General features: G+C 46.3%; 1 protein-coding gene across 1 annotated transcript; it reads left to right on the forward strand.

Annotated features, from left to right (window-relative positions):
- Positions 1 to 13,785: 13,785 nt before the first annotated feature.
- Positions 13,786 to 14,799, forward strand: LOC309558428 (olfactory receptor 5AR1-like; the record flags this gene model as incomplete). Its single annotated transcript, XM_082261502.1, has 1 exon — positions 13,786 to 14,799. One exon carries the CDS (start codon positions 13,786 to 13,788, stop codon positions 14,797 to 14,799), a length of 1,014 nt encoding a protein of 337 aa, XP_082117628.1.
- Positions 14,800 to 15,002: the final 203 nt, after the last annotated feature.

Genomic DNA, 15,002 nt, shown 5'->3' on the forward strand with positions numbered 1-15,002 from the left:
ACCAGATTTTTTTCGGCCGAAAAGTCGGAGTCGGTTGTCGGAAGCATCATACTAACAAGCCGAAAATCGGCAGATCGGACGTTGGCCGAAAATTCCCTGCCAATTTTCGATGCGTGTGTACGGGGCTTTAGTCTCCAAACATTTCTTGCAGTATATACACAGCATAACTCCCAATTATCTCTACTTTGAAAGGACACTCCCTATGTTGGAACCAAATATCTCCGTCCTTTCTCTACCCATTACTGTCTATTAAAGCAGTTGTATACCCCGCTTGGTCATTTTTACCTACAGGTAAGCCTATAATAAGGCTTACCTGTAGGTAAAATTAATATCTCCTAAATCTGCACCATCTAGGAGATATTCACTCTGCATGCAGCTGCTCTGATGGTCTGGCATATCGTGCCGGAACCGAGCGCTTCCCTGCTCATGTGTGGGAGTGACATCACTGCGGCTCCAGCCACTCACAGCGCCGGAGCCCGCTAACCCGGAAAAAATGCAGTGGGGGGGGACATGTCAGCCCCCTCAGCGGTGACAGGGGCTTTGTTCTAAGGTAAGTAATTCATAAAGTGCTAGTGTGCATCACCTTATGCCATCGACTTACAGGCTTTTTTATTTTTCTTCAGGCTATAAACCCGCTTTTAAGATTTGATATAGAGAATTATACAAAAAATGCTAATGAAAATGGGTCTTAACTAACAGATATCTCTTTTTTCTAAGTTAACAAGAGTGCCGTGGTCTATGTGGCCTTCTCCTTTATCTTGCTTACAATCTCCAGTATACTGTAGGACATTCGCAGTCTCTGACTATCTCCTGAATCATATCTACAGTTTCTGACATATGACGTTTGCAGTCTGATCATCTCTTCAATATTACTGAGCCTTAACATGTGTGGCCTTTGGAGGGACCATGTGTGAGGTCACATTTGTGACTCCTTATATCTAGGAAGTTTGAAACTGCAACCTTACTCTGTGGGTGGATAGGTACAAATGAACTTTGCACCAGAAGATTATTTTTGTAATAACCTGCTATAAACCTGTATGCTCCTTGGCCTCCATTTACTCATTAGAATGAATTCTCTCCTAGTTAGGGTGAATTCCTTGTTAGCAGCAGCTACAAAAGGCATTCCTAGGATGTGGAGTCCAAGAAATGTCTAGTCTTTCCTCACAGATTTACTGTTTTTTCTGCATAACCATTCCAGGTCATGGCCCTTAGAAACTTTTCCACTTGGGACATTTTACAGACCAGTAGATAATCAAAGTCAGGTACCATATCAGAACATAAGGGAGGATCCATGCACAAGCTGAGGTCAGGGCAGGGCCCAGGTCAAAGTATAAAATCTTCAAGCAGTTTCTTAATTGATTCAGTCAGGGCAAGTTGCCAATTAAAATAAGATTTCAGATAACAGGCTAGTTTGAAAGCAATATCAATGAAACATTGATGTGTTTAAGAACAAGCACGTGGAATTCGTGTGAAACATGTCTACCATATCCATCTGGCTGTACCTTTGCATGTACAATACAGATCTTCTTCTTCACTAAATCTCAGGGTGGTGTGCGACCAATTTCTTCATATATTTAGGAACACAAACAAGAAGCTTTTAACTTTCTGGTGCTTAAATGACAATGTACTGTAGATTGCTACCAGATGTTGTCAGAAGTGTAGTGAGTGCCTGCTCTTTGTTTTAGCCAGCAGTTCTAAATGCCTGTTAGTCACAAGTAGGAAAATGCCTCTGTCAAAGTAGACCACAGGGACTTAAGGACAATTGGTAATTTCATGACCGAGATTCCTGCACATCCTTTAAGTTGAGTCATTGAACTCATTTTTACCCTTCTGGTTTGTGTGCCCGCTTACTGAGCAGCCATCTCTTTGTCTCAGTTGCCTACAGACACAAACCTAGAGAGTCTAATGGTCAATCTGGCCCAGAGTGATAAATCCAGGGATGAAAAGCCAAACTTTCATCCAGCATTGTGGAATGGAATCTAATGTTGTCTTGCTTCACCTAAGGAGAAATGCATGCTAGGGGGCTAGAAATGTAAGTGTATCTAAACCCAAGTAGCCAAAAACTGAGACTTCCATGTGTTTCACGACCTATAACCATATGCTCTCACCTTGAGAAGTGGAGCTATAAATCATCTGGACGCTCCAGATGACGTCGTAGTGACAAAACGCGTAGGGCACCAACCGGCAAGGGAAAGGGAAGAGAGTGGCCGTGTCCTTCCACAGGTGCGCTAGGAATCTGTAAGATTGGTGCTATGGGCTCCTGACAGTGACGTGGCCCCTTTGTAAAATGGAGCCCGCCAGGGGCGGACTGAACCCTCAGGGCACCCGGGCAAAATAAATCAAGGGCCCAGCATGTCCCCCATCAATGTACTGTGTCCAGCATGTCCCCCATCAATGCACAGTGACCAGCATGTCCCCTATCAATGCAAAGTGTCCAGCATGTCCCCATTCAATGCACAGTGTCCAGCATGTCCCCCATCAATGCACAGTGATCAGCATGTCCCCCATCAATGCACAGTGACCAGCATGTCCCCCATCAATGCACAGTGTCCAGCACAGTGACCTGACCAGCATGTCCCCCATCAATGCACAGTGACCTGACCAGCATGGCCCCATCAATGCACAGTGACCTAACCAGCATGTCCCCCATCAATGCAGTGTCCAGCATGTCCCCATCAATGCGTGACCCCCCCCCCCCCCGGAGGACTTCACTTACCTCTGGTGCCACTGCCGTCACCGTGCCTGGCGTGCTGCTTGGGACTCGGTCGGACGTCTTCTCCCTCTGAGTCCTCGTCTCGACCTGCATGCACGCCGCCGTCACCGTCCCGACTCCCTGGTGACCGTGCTGCTCGGGAGTCAACTTCTTCCTCCTCCATGGCGCTGCGACTCGGTCAGGGTCATATTAGGGTGGGGGTGTCAGTGGTGAATTGTGTGGTTTTGGGGGGGGGGCTACACCGCCACTGTATCATACCCCCCCCTCCCGCACACAATTCCCCACTGATCTCCCCAGCATGTCCCCCATCAATGCACAGTGTCCAGCATGTCCCCCATCAATGCACAGTGACCAGCATGTCCCCTATCAATGCAAAGTGTCCAGCATGTCCTCCATCAATGCAAAGTGTCCAGCATGTCCTCCATCAATGCACAGTGTCCAGCATGTCCTCCATCAATGCACAGTGTCCAGCATGTCCCCCATCAATGCACAGTGTCCAGCATGTCCCCCATCAATGCACAGTGTCCAGCATGTCCCCCATCAATGCACAGTGTCCAGCATGTCCCCCACCACTGCACAGTGTCCAGCATGTTCCCATTCAATGCACAGTGTCCAGCATGTCCCCCATCAATGCACAGTGTCCAGCATGTCCCCCATCAATGCACAGTGTCCAGCATGTCCCCCACCAATGCACAGTGACCAGCATGTCCCCATTCAATGCACAGTGACCAGCATGTCCCCCACCAATGCACAGTGACCAGCATGTCCCCCATCAATGCACAGTGACCAGCATGTCCCCATCAATGCACAGTGACCAGCATGTCCCCCATCAATGCACAGTGTCCAGCATGTCCCCCATAAATGCAAAGTGACCAGCATGTCCCCCATCAATGCACAGTGTCCAGCATGTCCCCCATCAATGCACAGTGTCCAGCATGTCCCCCACCAATGCACAGTGACCAGCATGTCCCCATTCAATGCACAGTGACCAGCATGTCCCCCACCAATGCACAGTGACCAGCATGTCCCCCATCAATGCACAGTGACCAGCATGTCCCCCATCAATGCACAGTGACCAGCATGTCCCCATTCAATGCATAGTGACCAGCATGTCCCCCATCAATGCACAGTGTCCAGCATGTCCCCCATCAATGCACAGTGTCCAGCATGTCCCCATTCAATGCACAGTGACCAGCATGTCCCCCACCAATGCACAGTGACCAGCATGTCCCCCATCAATGCACAGTGACCAGCATGTCCCCCATTAATACACAGTGACCAGCATGCCCCCCATCAATGCACAGCGTCCAGAATGTCCCCATTCAATGCACAGTGACCTGACCAGCATATCCTCCAACAATGCACAGTGTCCAGCATGTCCCCCATCAATGCACAGTGTCCAGCATGTCCCCATTCAATGCACAGTGACCAGCATGTCCCCCACCAATGCACAGTGACCAGCATGTCCCCCATCAATGCACAGTGACCAGCATGTCCCCCATTAATACACAGTGACCAGCATGCCCCCCATCAATGCACAGCGTCCAGAATGTCCCCATTCAATGCACAGTGACCTGACCAGCATGTCCCCCCATTCAATGCACAGTGACCTGCTCAGCATGTCCCCCATCAATGCACAGTGACCAGCATGTCCCCCATCAATGCACAGTGACCAGCATGTCCCCATTCAATGCATAGTGACCAACATGTCCCCCATCAATGCACAGTGTCCAGCATGTCCCCCATCAATGCACAGTGTCCAGCATGTCCCCATTCAATGCACAGTGACCAGCATGTCCCCCACCAATGCACAGTGACCAGCATGTCCCCCATCAATGCACAGTGACCAGCATGTCCCCCATTAATACACAGTGACCAGCATGCCCCCCTTCAATGCACAGCGTCCAGAATGTCCCCATTCAATGCACAGTGACCTGACCAGCATATCCCCCAACAATGCACAGTGTCCAGAATGTCCCCATTCAATGCACAGTGACCTGACCAGCATGTCCCCCCATTCAATGCACAGTGACCTGCTCAGCATGTCCCCCATCAATGCACAGTGACCAGCATGTCCCCCATCAATGCACAGTGACCTGACCAGCATGTCCCCCATCAATGCACAGTGACCTGACCAGCATGGCCCCATCAATGCACAGTGACCTGACCAGCATGTCCCCCATCAATGCAGTGTCCAGCATGTCCCCATCAATGCATGACCCCCCCCCCCCCCCCCGGAGGACTTCACTTACCTCTGGTGCCACTGCCGTCACCGTGCCTGGCGTGCTGCTTGGGACTCGGTCGGACGTCTTCTCCCTCTGAGTCCTCGTCTCGACCTGCATGCGCGCCGCCCGTCACCGTCCCGACTCCCTGGTGACCGTGCTGCTCGGGAGTCAACTTCTTCCTCCTCCATGGCGCTGCGACTCGGTCAGCGCCGCCCGCTGCCTCTTCTCTGACAGTGGACGGGAAGGTGTGGTGAATTTGGTGGGGGGGATCACATATTAGGGTGGGGGTGTCAGTGGTGAATTGTGTGGTTTTGGGGGGGGGGCTACACCGCCACTGTATCATACCCCCCCCCCCCCCCGCACACAATTCACCACTGATCTCCTCACCAAATTCACCACTACTGTGTCATTCCCTCCGAATGACACAGCAGTGGTGAATTTGGTGAGATTACATATTGGTGGGGTGTCAGTGGTAAATTGTGTGGTGGTGGGGGGGGGGGGTGGGAATGACACAGCGGTGGTGAATTTTGTGAGATTACATATTGGTGGGGGTGTCAGTGGTAAATTGTGTGGTGGTGGGGGGGGGGGTGGGAATGAGACAGCGGTGGTGAATTTTGTGGGGAAATCACATATTGGTAGGGGGTTTGTGCCACAGAAAGACCCCCTACCAATATGTGATTTCCCCACAAAATTCACCACCGCTGTGTCATTCCCACCCCTACACCACCACTGACACCCCCACCAATATGTGATCATGTACCCCAAATTCCCCACTGCTGTGTCATACCCCCCACACCACCACCAATATGTGATGTCCCCCAAGTTCACCACTGCTGTGTGTGTCGTTGTCCCCCCATCACACAATTCACCACTGACACCCCCACCAATATGTGATCTCCCCCAAGTTCACCACTGGCACTATGGTGAATTTAGGGGAGATCACATGTTGGTGGGGGTGTCAGTGGATGTGGTAGTTAGCTGGGCTTGCTTATTATCTACTCACTGACCTCTGTCACCACTTATGAGGACACCATAAGGCAGCGCCGCCGGGCCCCTCCTCCCACAGATGCAGCGCTGGCCACCGGGCTCCTCCTCCCACTTCCATAGCACGGCCGCCGGGTCCCTCCCCTCCTCCCACTTCAATGCCATTGGCCGCTGGGTCCCTTCCCTCCTCCCACTTCAGTAGAGACAGCCACCGGGCCCCTCCCCTCCTCAAACTTCAATATAGAACTTGCCGCCGGGCCCTGCCTCCTAGTTCTATAGCGGCGGCCGCAGGGCCCCTCCCCTCCTCCCACTTCCATAGCGCTGGTCGCCGAGCGGCAGTTCCCGATAGCCCGAAGTTGTCTCCGAGACAACATCGGGTGAATTAGTGCTGTACTGGGCGGCGGGTTCCCTTCCCGTCCGAAGTGCCCGACCAGTGACCGCTTAGTCCGCCCCTGGAGCCCGCTGCTGACAGTGACCTGGGGCCCCTGGACATTCGGGGCCCTGGGCAGTTGCCCAGTTTGCCCCCCCCCCCCCCTAACGCCGGCCGTGGGTGGACCCTGCATGCTGATGGTGAACTTCCTAAACTGTGAGTGGATATGGCTTACATCTTGTATCTCTAGCAATACTACGCAATGGAAGCTATCTTATAATTGCAGTGCCTATGGTGATTCTGAGTGGGAGCCAGGCTACACGTGCAGTTTTCACCCCATACCAATTGTGTGTGCCTATGTTGACTCTGAGTGGGAACCAGATTACACGTGCAACTTTATCCTTATACCAATTGAGTGGTAAGTGCTTTTGCCTAGTGGGGGGCCACAGGTAACAGCACCTCATACATTTGCAAGATATATGGTGTGAGCACTCAATTCACTGGCACAACCCTATTGTACTGTATAATTCTCAGCACATAGCACTTTATGTTGTGGCACCTTGGCCCCTATAGGTCCACAGGATAAAAACGCACAGTGCACTTTTATGATATTTTGCATTTTTATGACATTTTGCATTTTTATGATATTTTATGCCATTTTATGCTATTCACTTGAACGCACAGTGCACTTTTTTCATCTTTATGACATTTTATGTCAATTTTAACTCTTTGCATACTGTGGTAGCGCCGATATACCAACAACACTTGCATTTTATTATTCACATACTACCTCAGAGGTAGGTTGGCGGCAGCTTACACCACCTTTTATTTCTGATTTCCATGTTTGAAACTCCATAACGCTGGTAATCTCTCACCTCCTTATATGAAATAATAAGTCTATCTGCACCTTAAGGGGTTTGTAACATCTCCTAGACCTCCAGGTTTGCCATTTTGCCTAATTTTCCTCAGCATCCTCAAACTAGCTAGGAAGATCCACCTCCTCCCAGTAGAAGACTCTAGCAGTGTATAGCTCAAAGAACAAAGACAATCATCGTGCCTACTGACAAAGCCACTTGACTAATGATGAAATGCACAGGGGTGGGGCCTATGACATCATCACGCATACCCGGAAGTTGAGGCATGTATTTTTGTACTAAGCTGAAATCTCCCTAACCACTTCTGGACCGGAAGGATTTTTCCCCCTTAACGACAAGGCCATTTTTTGCGATACAGCACTGCGTTACTTTAACTGACAATTGAGCGATCGTGCGATGCTGTACCCAAATAAAATTCATGTCTTTTTTTCCCACAAATAGAGATTTATTTTGGTGGTATTTGATCAGCTCTGCAATTTTTATTTTTTTGCGCTATAAACAAAAAAAGAGTGACAATATTTTTTACTTTCTGCTATATAACATTTCCAATAAAAACAATTTAAAAATCAATTATTTTTTTATCATTTTAGGCCAATTTGTATTCTGCTACATAGTTTTGGCAAAAAAAATCCCAATAAGTGTATATTGATTGGTTTGCGCAAAAGTTATCACGTCTACAAACTAGGGGAAAGATTTATGTCTTTTTTTTTTTTTTTACTAGTAATGGGAAAGAGACAGTTGTCCCTCACTAATCCCCCTCCCTGTGTGGGCCCCCCTCCCAGCCCTGGCTCTAACGTTAACTCTTGCTTCTGAGTTTGTTATCTCTGTAACTTTGTTTCTCTCCCGGAAGTTCTTCCTATACTCCTTGTCCCAGTCTGAATATTTTTTTCATCTCTCTCCCCCATTTTTCTGTCTTCCTGACACAGTCACAGCTGATTAGCTGCATTCCTATGGGGTAACGAATTTACTGTCACACCGGTTCCATAGCTGCCTTGTTATCTTGTCCCAGTGCAGTTTAGTGCATTTTATGTAGCTGGGCTTCCCCCTCCTCTCCCCCAGACTGCTTCCTGATCTATGCAACTTTGCTTCTTCTCCCCTATACTGTCAGTTCCCTCTGCATCCATGTATCATCTCCTTCTATTTAACCATTTACTAACTGATCTGACAGTAGTAAACACCATTCATTTTTTATCTTGTATCTACAGGTAAGCCTATAATACGACTTACCTGTAAGTACAGAGAATATCTTCTAAACAAAGCAGCCGGTGATAGCACCAGCACATGTGCACTGCGCTCTCAAAACGGTACACCATCCATTGAGAGAGCTGTGCTGTGACCATGACTCCCGCGGCATGTGTGTGAGTTACATCATTGCAGTTTGGCCAAACGACTGGAGGCCAAGAACCCAGAGAGAAGACCAGATGAAGATGGAATCCCTCTTAGTAGTGACAGCACATCGCTGGAGAGATCTGTTTTTTAGGTTAGAAAAATATAATTAGGGTCTCATTCCTACAGGTGCTCTGGCTGTGTGAAGGAGGGGTTTGGGCTGGAGCCGCCTGTCATTCTATGGGGATGCAGTGCCTGTACAAACACAGCCGCAGGCCCTAATTGGACAGGTGTGCAGGTGAGCAGTCCCCAAATGCACACTATCTGTGTTCGGGCCGTGCACCTGTATCCCCACGCCTGTCAAATTAGGACCTGCAGCTGTGTTCGTACAGATCCAGGTAGTGCAAGCCACCTAAATGAATCCCTGATTCACACTGTACTGACCACAGCACCCATGTGCAGACCACAACACCCCATGACCTCATCCACCTCATTCACACACAAAGATGTATTTATCAACTAAGTTTTATCTTTTAGATTTATCAGGAATTCTGTGAGTTATGTTGGATTTGTGTCTGCTAACAATGATTTTATTGTATTTTTATCAAAATATAGCTTTAATATTTTCTTAGGGGGGGGGGGGAGAGGTCCTGTCAGGTAGTCTGTATGGGGCCCTGCGATTTCTATCAGCAGCCCTGGCCATTAGTCCTCTCACCAATCCCAGGGTATGACTGTAGATGTTCTTGCTGGAAGGGCCCCCCCTTTGGACTCTTTTAGAAGCTTCCAGTGAACAGTGGTGGTAGCCATCTTGCTACACTTGTTTAGAGTAACAACATTTCATTTTCACTCCATTTGCACTGAACGAATGTACATGAAATGAAGATGAACAGCTCTGCAAATTTTTTATCAATATGCCTTACGCTGTCTATGTGACACTTTGAAAAGATGGCTTTGCCATATTTGGAGCATCAAAGTCTAAAAAAATATGTATTTGTATATCAGCCCTTTGCTGTCTCTTCCTGTCAATGTCACACTTCTTTACATATTTAAGACCAAATTAGCCAACAAAGGAAGCATGATCTGAGCCCAGGGGAGGACTGGGCCAGGGGTGGAAATTGCCCCCTGGGCCGCACTGATGCCTCGTAAAAAGGTTGCACCGCTTCTGCCACAGACATGCCTAAAGAATTCCTGGTGAAGAGAAGTAAAAAGACCCTGCCGCTGACCTACTGAGTGCGGGTTGAAGACAAGGACAGAGCGCAGGCCTCCCCCCCAGCATGGATGGTGTAAACTGTGTCTGAGCGGAGGCCAGATTCCATGCCCCACTGGAGACTCTTCTCCCCCGTTCAGCCCCAATCAAGCTGTCCCAGCTCCCCCCAACCTCCCCCTGCTGGCCAGGTCGGAAACCCAGATTCAGACAGTAAGTAGAGAGTATCTGGAGCAGGGCTTCAGCTTGGAATGGGGGTCAGGAGGAGGATTGGGAGAGTGGGATGGGAGCAGAGTTTCTGCACCATGGGCCTCTGGTTTGTACTTGCCCCCTGGGCTGAAAGTTGCCAGTCTGCCCCTGTCTGAGCCCTAAATAAACCTACCTAAGTTCAGTTAACAGACAGTAGATGATGACTGCACATGGAACCTCTCCAATGATGGCCAACGTCACCCTCACAGATGATGACTGCACATGGAACCCCTCCAATGATGGCCAATGTCACCCTCACAGATGATGACTGCACATGGAACCCCTCCAATGATGGCTAATATCACCCTCAAAGAGCTGTTATGTAAGCTACAATCTGTACAGCATGGTACCAAATAAGCATTACACTTTTCTGGCCTGGTATAAGCCAACATTGAATGGTAACAAAGATAGAGACATTAATCCAGCAGGGATTTATTCATTATCTGTAGACATTTCAGGGAAAAGCCTGGAGATTTGCTAACATTTGGGAATAAATATTTTCTAATAACACCGACGTATAACAATTCCCCATGGGTATACTCCTCACACATAAAAAGGCTGAGAAAATAAACACTGATAATACACATAACACATGGAACTGGATCCACGTCAATCGTTGTGCTGTGCTGGAAAGGAGGAAGATTCCAAAATACCATTCAATTTCATTTGTAGGATTTGAGATTGCAAGAAAGAATAATGTCTTTCTGATCCTCTTATTATTTGAACCTCTTTGTAATTTCAGCTCAGCTCGGGGTCATATAACTCCTCTTAGCTGCAGCAAGAATGACTCAGGCATTGATAACTGAACCTTCCTCTTTGTTCTAAGCACACCAGCAATTGACATCTATAATGAGTATGTTTAATCCCGGTAAGTTCACTGATATAGAAATATAAAAACCAAAAGGAGAGTCAGCAGGGAAGGGTCAAGTGGTCCAACAAGTCTGTATTTTATGATTTTTTTTTTTTTTGGTGTGTGTGTTTTTTTCGTTTGTTTGTTTTTTGGTTTTTTTTTAAACTTTGTCTGGGTATAGTTCTTTTTTTGTCCCAAGCATTTTTAAATTCATTGTTTACTGACTCCCTATTTTTGCTTGAAGTCTGCTCCAAGCATCAACTACACTGAACTTTCCTCCTGCTAGTCTGATGTCATGTCCACAAGTTCTTGATCCCAGATACATATTGAGAAATTCCCCTCCTGTATTATCCCTTGGATCATTCACCATTTTTGTTTCTTTTCTGTCTTACTGATATCTTTTTGTAAGTTACATTAGTCTAAATGAGGTCTCACTAAAGATCAATATAGAGAAATCAGGACCTCCTTCCTCCTGCTGGTGACCCCTCTAGTGATATAAAGATCTATATAGAGGAATCATGACCCCCTTCCTCCTGCTGGTGACCCCTCTAGGGAAAGATAGATCTATATAGAGGAATCAGGACCTCCTTCCTCCTGCTGGTGACCCCTCTAGTGATATAAAGATCTATATAGAGGAATCAGGACCTCCTTCCTCCTGCTGGTGACCCCTCTAGTGATATAAAGATCTATATAGAGGAATCAGGACCTCCTTCCTCTTGCTGGTGATCCCTCTAGTGATATAACGATCTATATAGAGGAATCAGGACCTCCTTCCTCCTGCTGGTGACCCCTCTAGGGAAAGATAGATCTATATAGAGGAATCAGGACCTCCTTCCTCCTGCTGATGATCCATCTAGTGATCACAAAAGATCAATATGGAGGGATCAGGACCTCCTTCCAACTTCTGGTGATCCCTCTAGTGATATAAAGATCTATATAGAGGAATCAAAACCTCCTTCCTCCTGCTGGTGACCCCTCTAGTGATCTAAAGAGAGGAATCAGGACTTCCTTCCTCCTGCTTGTGATTCCTCTAGTGATATAAAGATCTATATAGAGGAATCAGGACCTCCTTCCTCCTGCTGATGATCCTTCTAGTGAAATATAGATCTATAATGAGGAATCAGGACCTCCTTGCTCTTGCTGGTGATCCATCTAGTGATCACTAAATATCAATATGGAGGGATCAGGATCTCCTTCCACCTTCTGGTGATCCCTCTAGTGATATAAAGATATATATAGAGGAATCAAAACCTCCTTCCTCCTGCTGGTGACCCCTCTAGTGATCTAAAGAGAGGAATCAGGACTTCCTTCCTCCTGCTGGTGATTCCTCTAGTAATATATAGTTCAATATAGAGGAATCAGGATCTCCTTCTCCTGCTGGTGAAACCTCTAGTGATTTAAATATCTATATAGAGTAACCAGGACCTCCTTCCTCTTGCTGGTGACCCCTTTAGTCATATAAAGATCTACAGTATATAGAGGAACCAGGACCTTCTTCCTTCCTAATCACTAAAGATCTATATAAAGGTATCAGGACCTGCTTCCTCTTGCAGGTGATTGTTCCAGTGATGCATCCCAGAATTGTATTGGCTTTCACCATTACATGGCCACTGTTTGCTCATTTTGCAATCATCTGAAATGTACACCCCAAATCATAGTTTTCTGTAGTTCTGGCCAACACTGTATCCCCCCAATATTACACTTGTTCAGGTGATTCTTTTTCCCTGGGTACATTATTTTGCATATGGAATGTTGAACTGCAGTCTCCACTGCTTTGACCAAACGTCCAGCAATGTCAAATCATGTTCCATGTTACAGACACCTCCAGGATAATCCACCCTTTTGTAGATCTTTGTGTTTTCAGCAGAAATATATATCTTACCCAACAAATTTTACTTATATCCCTTACAAACCAATTAAATAGAACACAACGAGCCTTCTGTGACACCACTAGTGACTGGTCTCTGTTCTCATTTAACCCTATTTGCAACCACACATAACAGACTGCCTGGCTGGATTTTTTTATATCACACTAAGAGGTGTACATAAAAGCAACTTTTTTTTTTTTAAACTACGATTTGGATTTTTATTGGGGTCTTTTATTGTGTGTTTTTTTTTAATTGTAAGCCTCTGTGACAAGGGGATGCTACATACTGCACTACCTTAACAAATCCTAGCGAGACACTTCCACATTTTTTTTTGGTGTATGTTATCTTATTGATAAGGAAAATGAAGTATTGCAGTCTAGATTCACTGTAGCACATGCAAAATGTTTAACTGTTATGCCTATATGTATGAAGAATCATACTTGTATTATAACTGCATTTGTAAATGTTTTCAACCACTTAATTTTCCAACCCATGAAGCAGCCTTTCTAAGTTGCAATAAATGACACCCAATGGTTCCTCCAGAGGTCAATAAGGCTTTCTTGAGTAGTGAGAAGTGCTGGACTTCTAATCTCACCTCCAACACAAGGGGTCCCTCCTCCATTGACCACCAATGCAAGAGGGCACTTCACTGACTATCAATGTGAGAACCCTTCTCCACTGAATACCAGTGTAAGGGCAAGTGTTTGACCTCTAAAGTAAGGGAATACGTCTCCAACAAACAACCTATAGAAGGGGATGCTGCTCCATTGATCACCAATGTAAGGAGGCAATCGGAAGGGCAGAGGTCCAGAATTTGACTATGGTGTTGAAGTGCACCTTTATTTCTATTGGCCAGTTGGGCAGACCATCATAATGATAAGTCAATTGGAATGAGATGACAAATCTTCAGCAGTACCAGGTCTGAAGTGTCTGAATTTTGAATGTCAGAATTTCCTGTCCTTCTAATTCCCTGGCATTTTCACATAAACGAAGGGTTGGGCATGAGGCTGTCAAAGATATTTGTAGGCACCTCTAGGTTGCTTCACTTTATAACTGAATTTTTGTTTATATTGGAATATAATTGTTTTATCTTTTGTAAAAATGACCCCTAAATGTACATTATGGGTTATCAGAGATTACAGTGTTGGATTGTTCTTGCCATCCTTAGTGGTCTTGTAGAAATGATGAAGGGAGCCAATCAAACCAAAGTTTCCGAGTTCATCCTACGGGGTTTGTCAGATGTCCCATACCTCCAGCTGCCATTGTTTCTGGTGTTTTTCCTTATCTATCTAGCATCATTGGTTGGGAATTTCCTGATTGTCCTTCTGATCTGGCATGATCTTTACCTCCACACTCCCATGTACATATTTCTGTGTAACCTGGCTGGGCTGGATATTCTCTATTCCTCTGTTACCTCTCCAAGAATTCTCTCAGATTTCTTTTCTAAAGTCAAGATAATTACTGCTTCTTCCTGTATCACTCAGTTCTTTTTCTTTTTTTCCTTTATATGCATTGAGCTGTATTTGCTGGCTGTGATGTCCTATGATAGATACATTGCAATCTGTCATCCTTTGCATTATATCCAGATAATGCACCCCAAGATTTGTGCTCAAATGGTGTCTGCAGCTTGGGTCATTGGTTTCCTCACCTCATTAATACATACCCTCTGTATTCTGAGACTGAATTTCTGTGGTCCCAATGTCATCAACAGCTTCTTCTGTGACCTCCCTCAGTTGTTTCTATTGTCTTGTACCGATACTTTCATTAATGTTTTTGTCATGTTCCTTGTTGGTATCCTAATGGGTTCCGGTGCTCTTAGTATGACCTTTGTACCATATATTCGTATATTTCGCACCATCATGGGGATTCACTCCAAGAAAGGAAAGCTGAAGGCCTTTTCGACGTGTACATCCCACCTAACTGTAGTTTTCATCTTCTATGGGACTCTCATCTTTACCTACCTCCGTCCTAACCCCACTTCCACTGCTTCAGAAGATCGTCTTGTGTCTATTGTCTACACAGTGCTTACACCACTCCTCAATCCCTTAATTTACAGCCTACGGAACAAGGATTTCAAGGCAGCATTTAAGAGAATTTTGTACAGCCTAGGTTTGAAAAAGGTTGGCACAGAATAATGGCAATTGGAAAATATATGAGCAGTATTTATTTATCCTATGTCCTAACCCCACCTCCCATGCTCCAGAAGATAATTTTGTGTCTTTAGTCAACATGGTGGTTACACCACACCTCAATACCTTGATGTAAAGCCTACAGAAGAAAGGTCTTAAGGCAGCATTAAGGATAATTTTGTACAGCATAAGTTTGGAAAAAGTTGGCA

The sequence above is a fragment of the Pelophylax lessonae genome, assembly GCF_965119305.1.
Source record: "Pelophylax lessonae genome assembly, chromosome: 6".
Classification (NCBI taxonomy): Eukaryota; Metazoa; Chordata; class Amphibia; order Anura; family Ranidae; genus Pelophylax; species Pelophylax lessonae.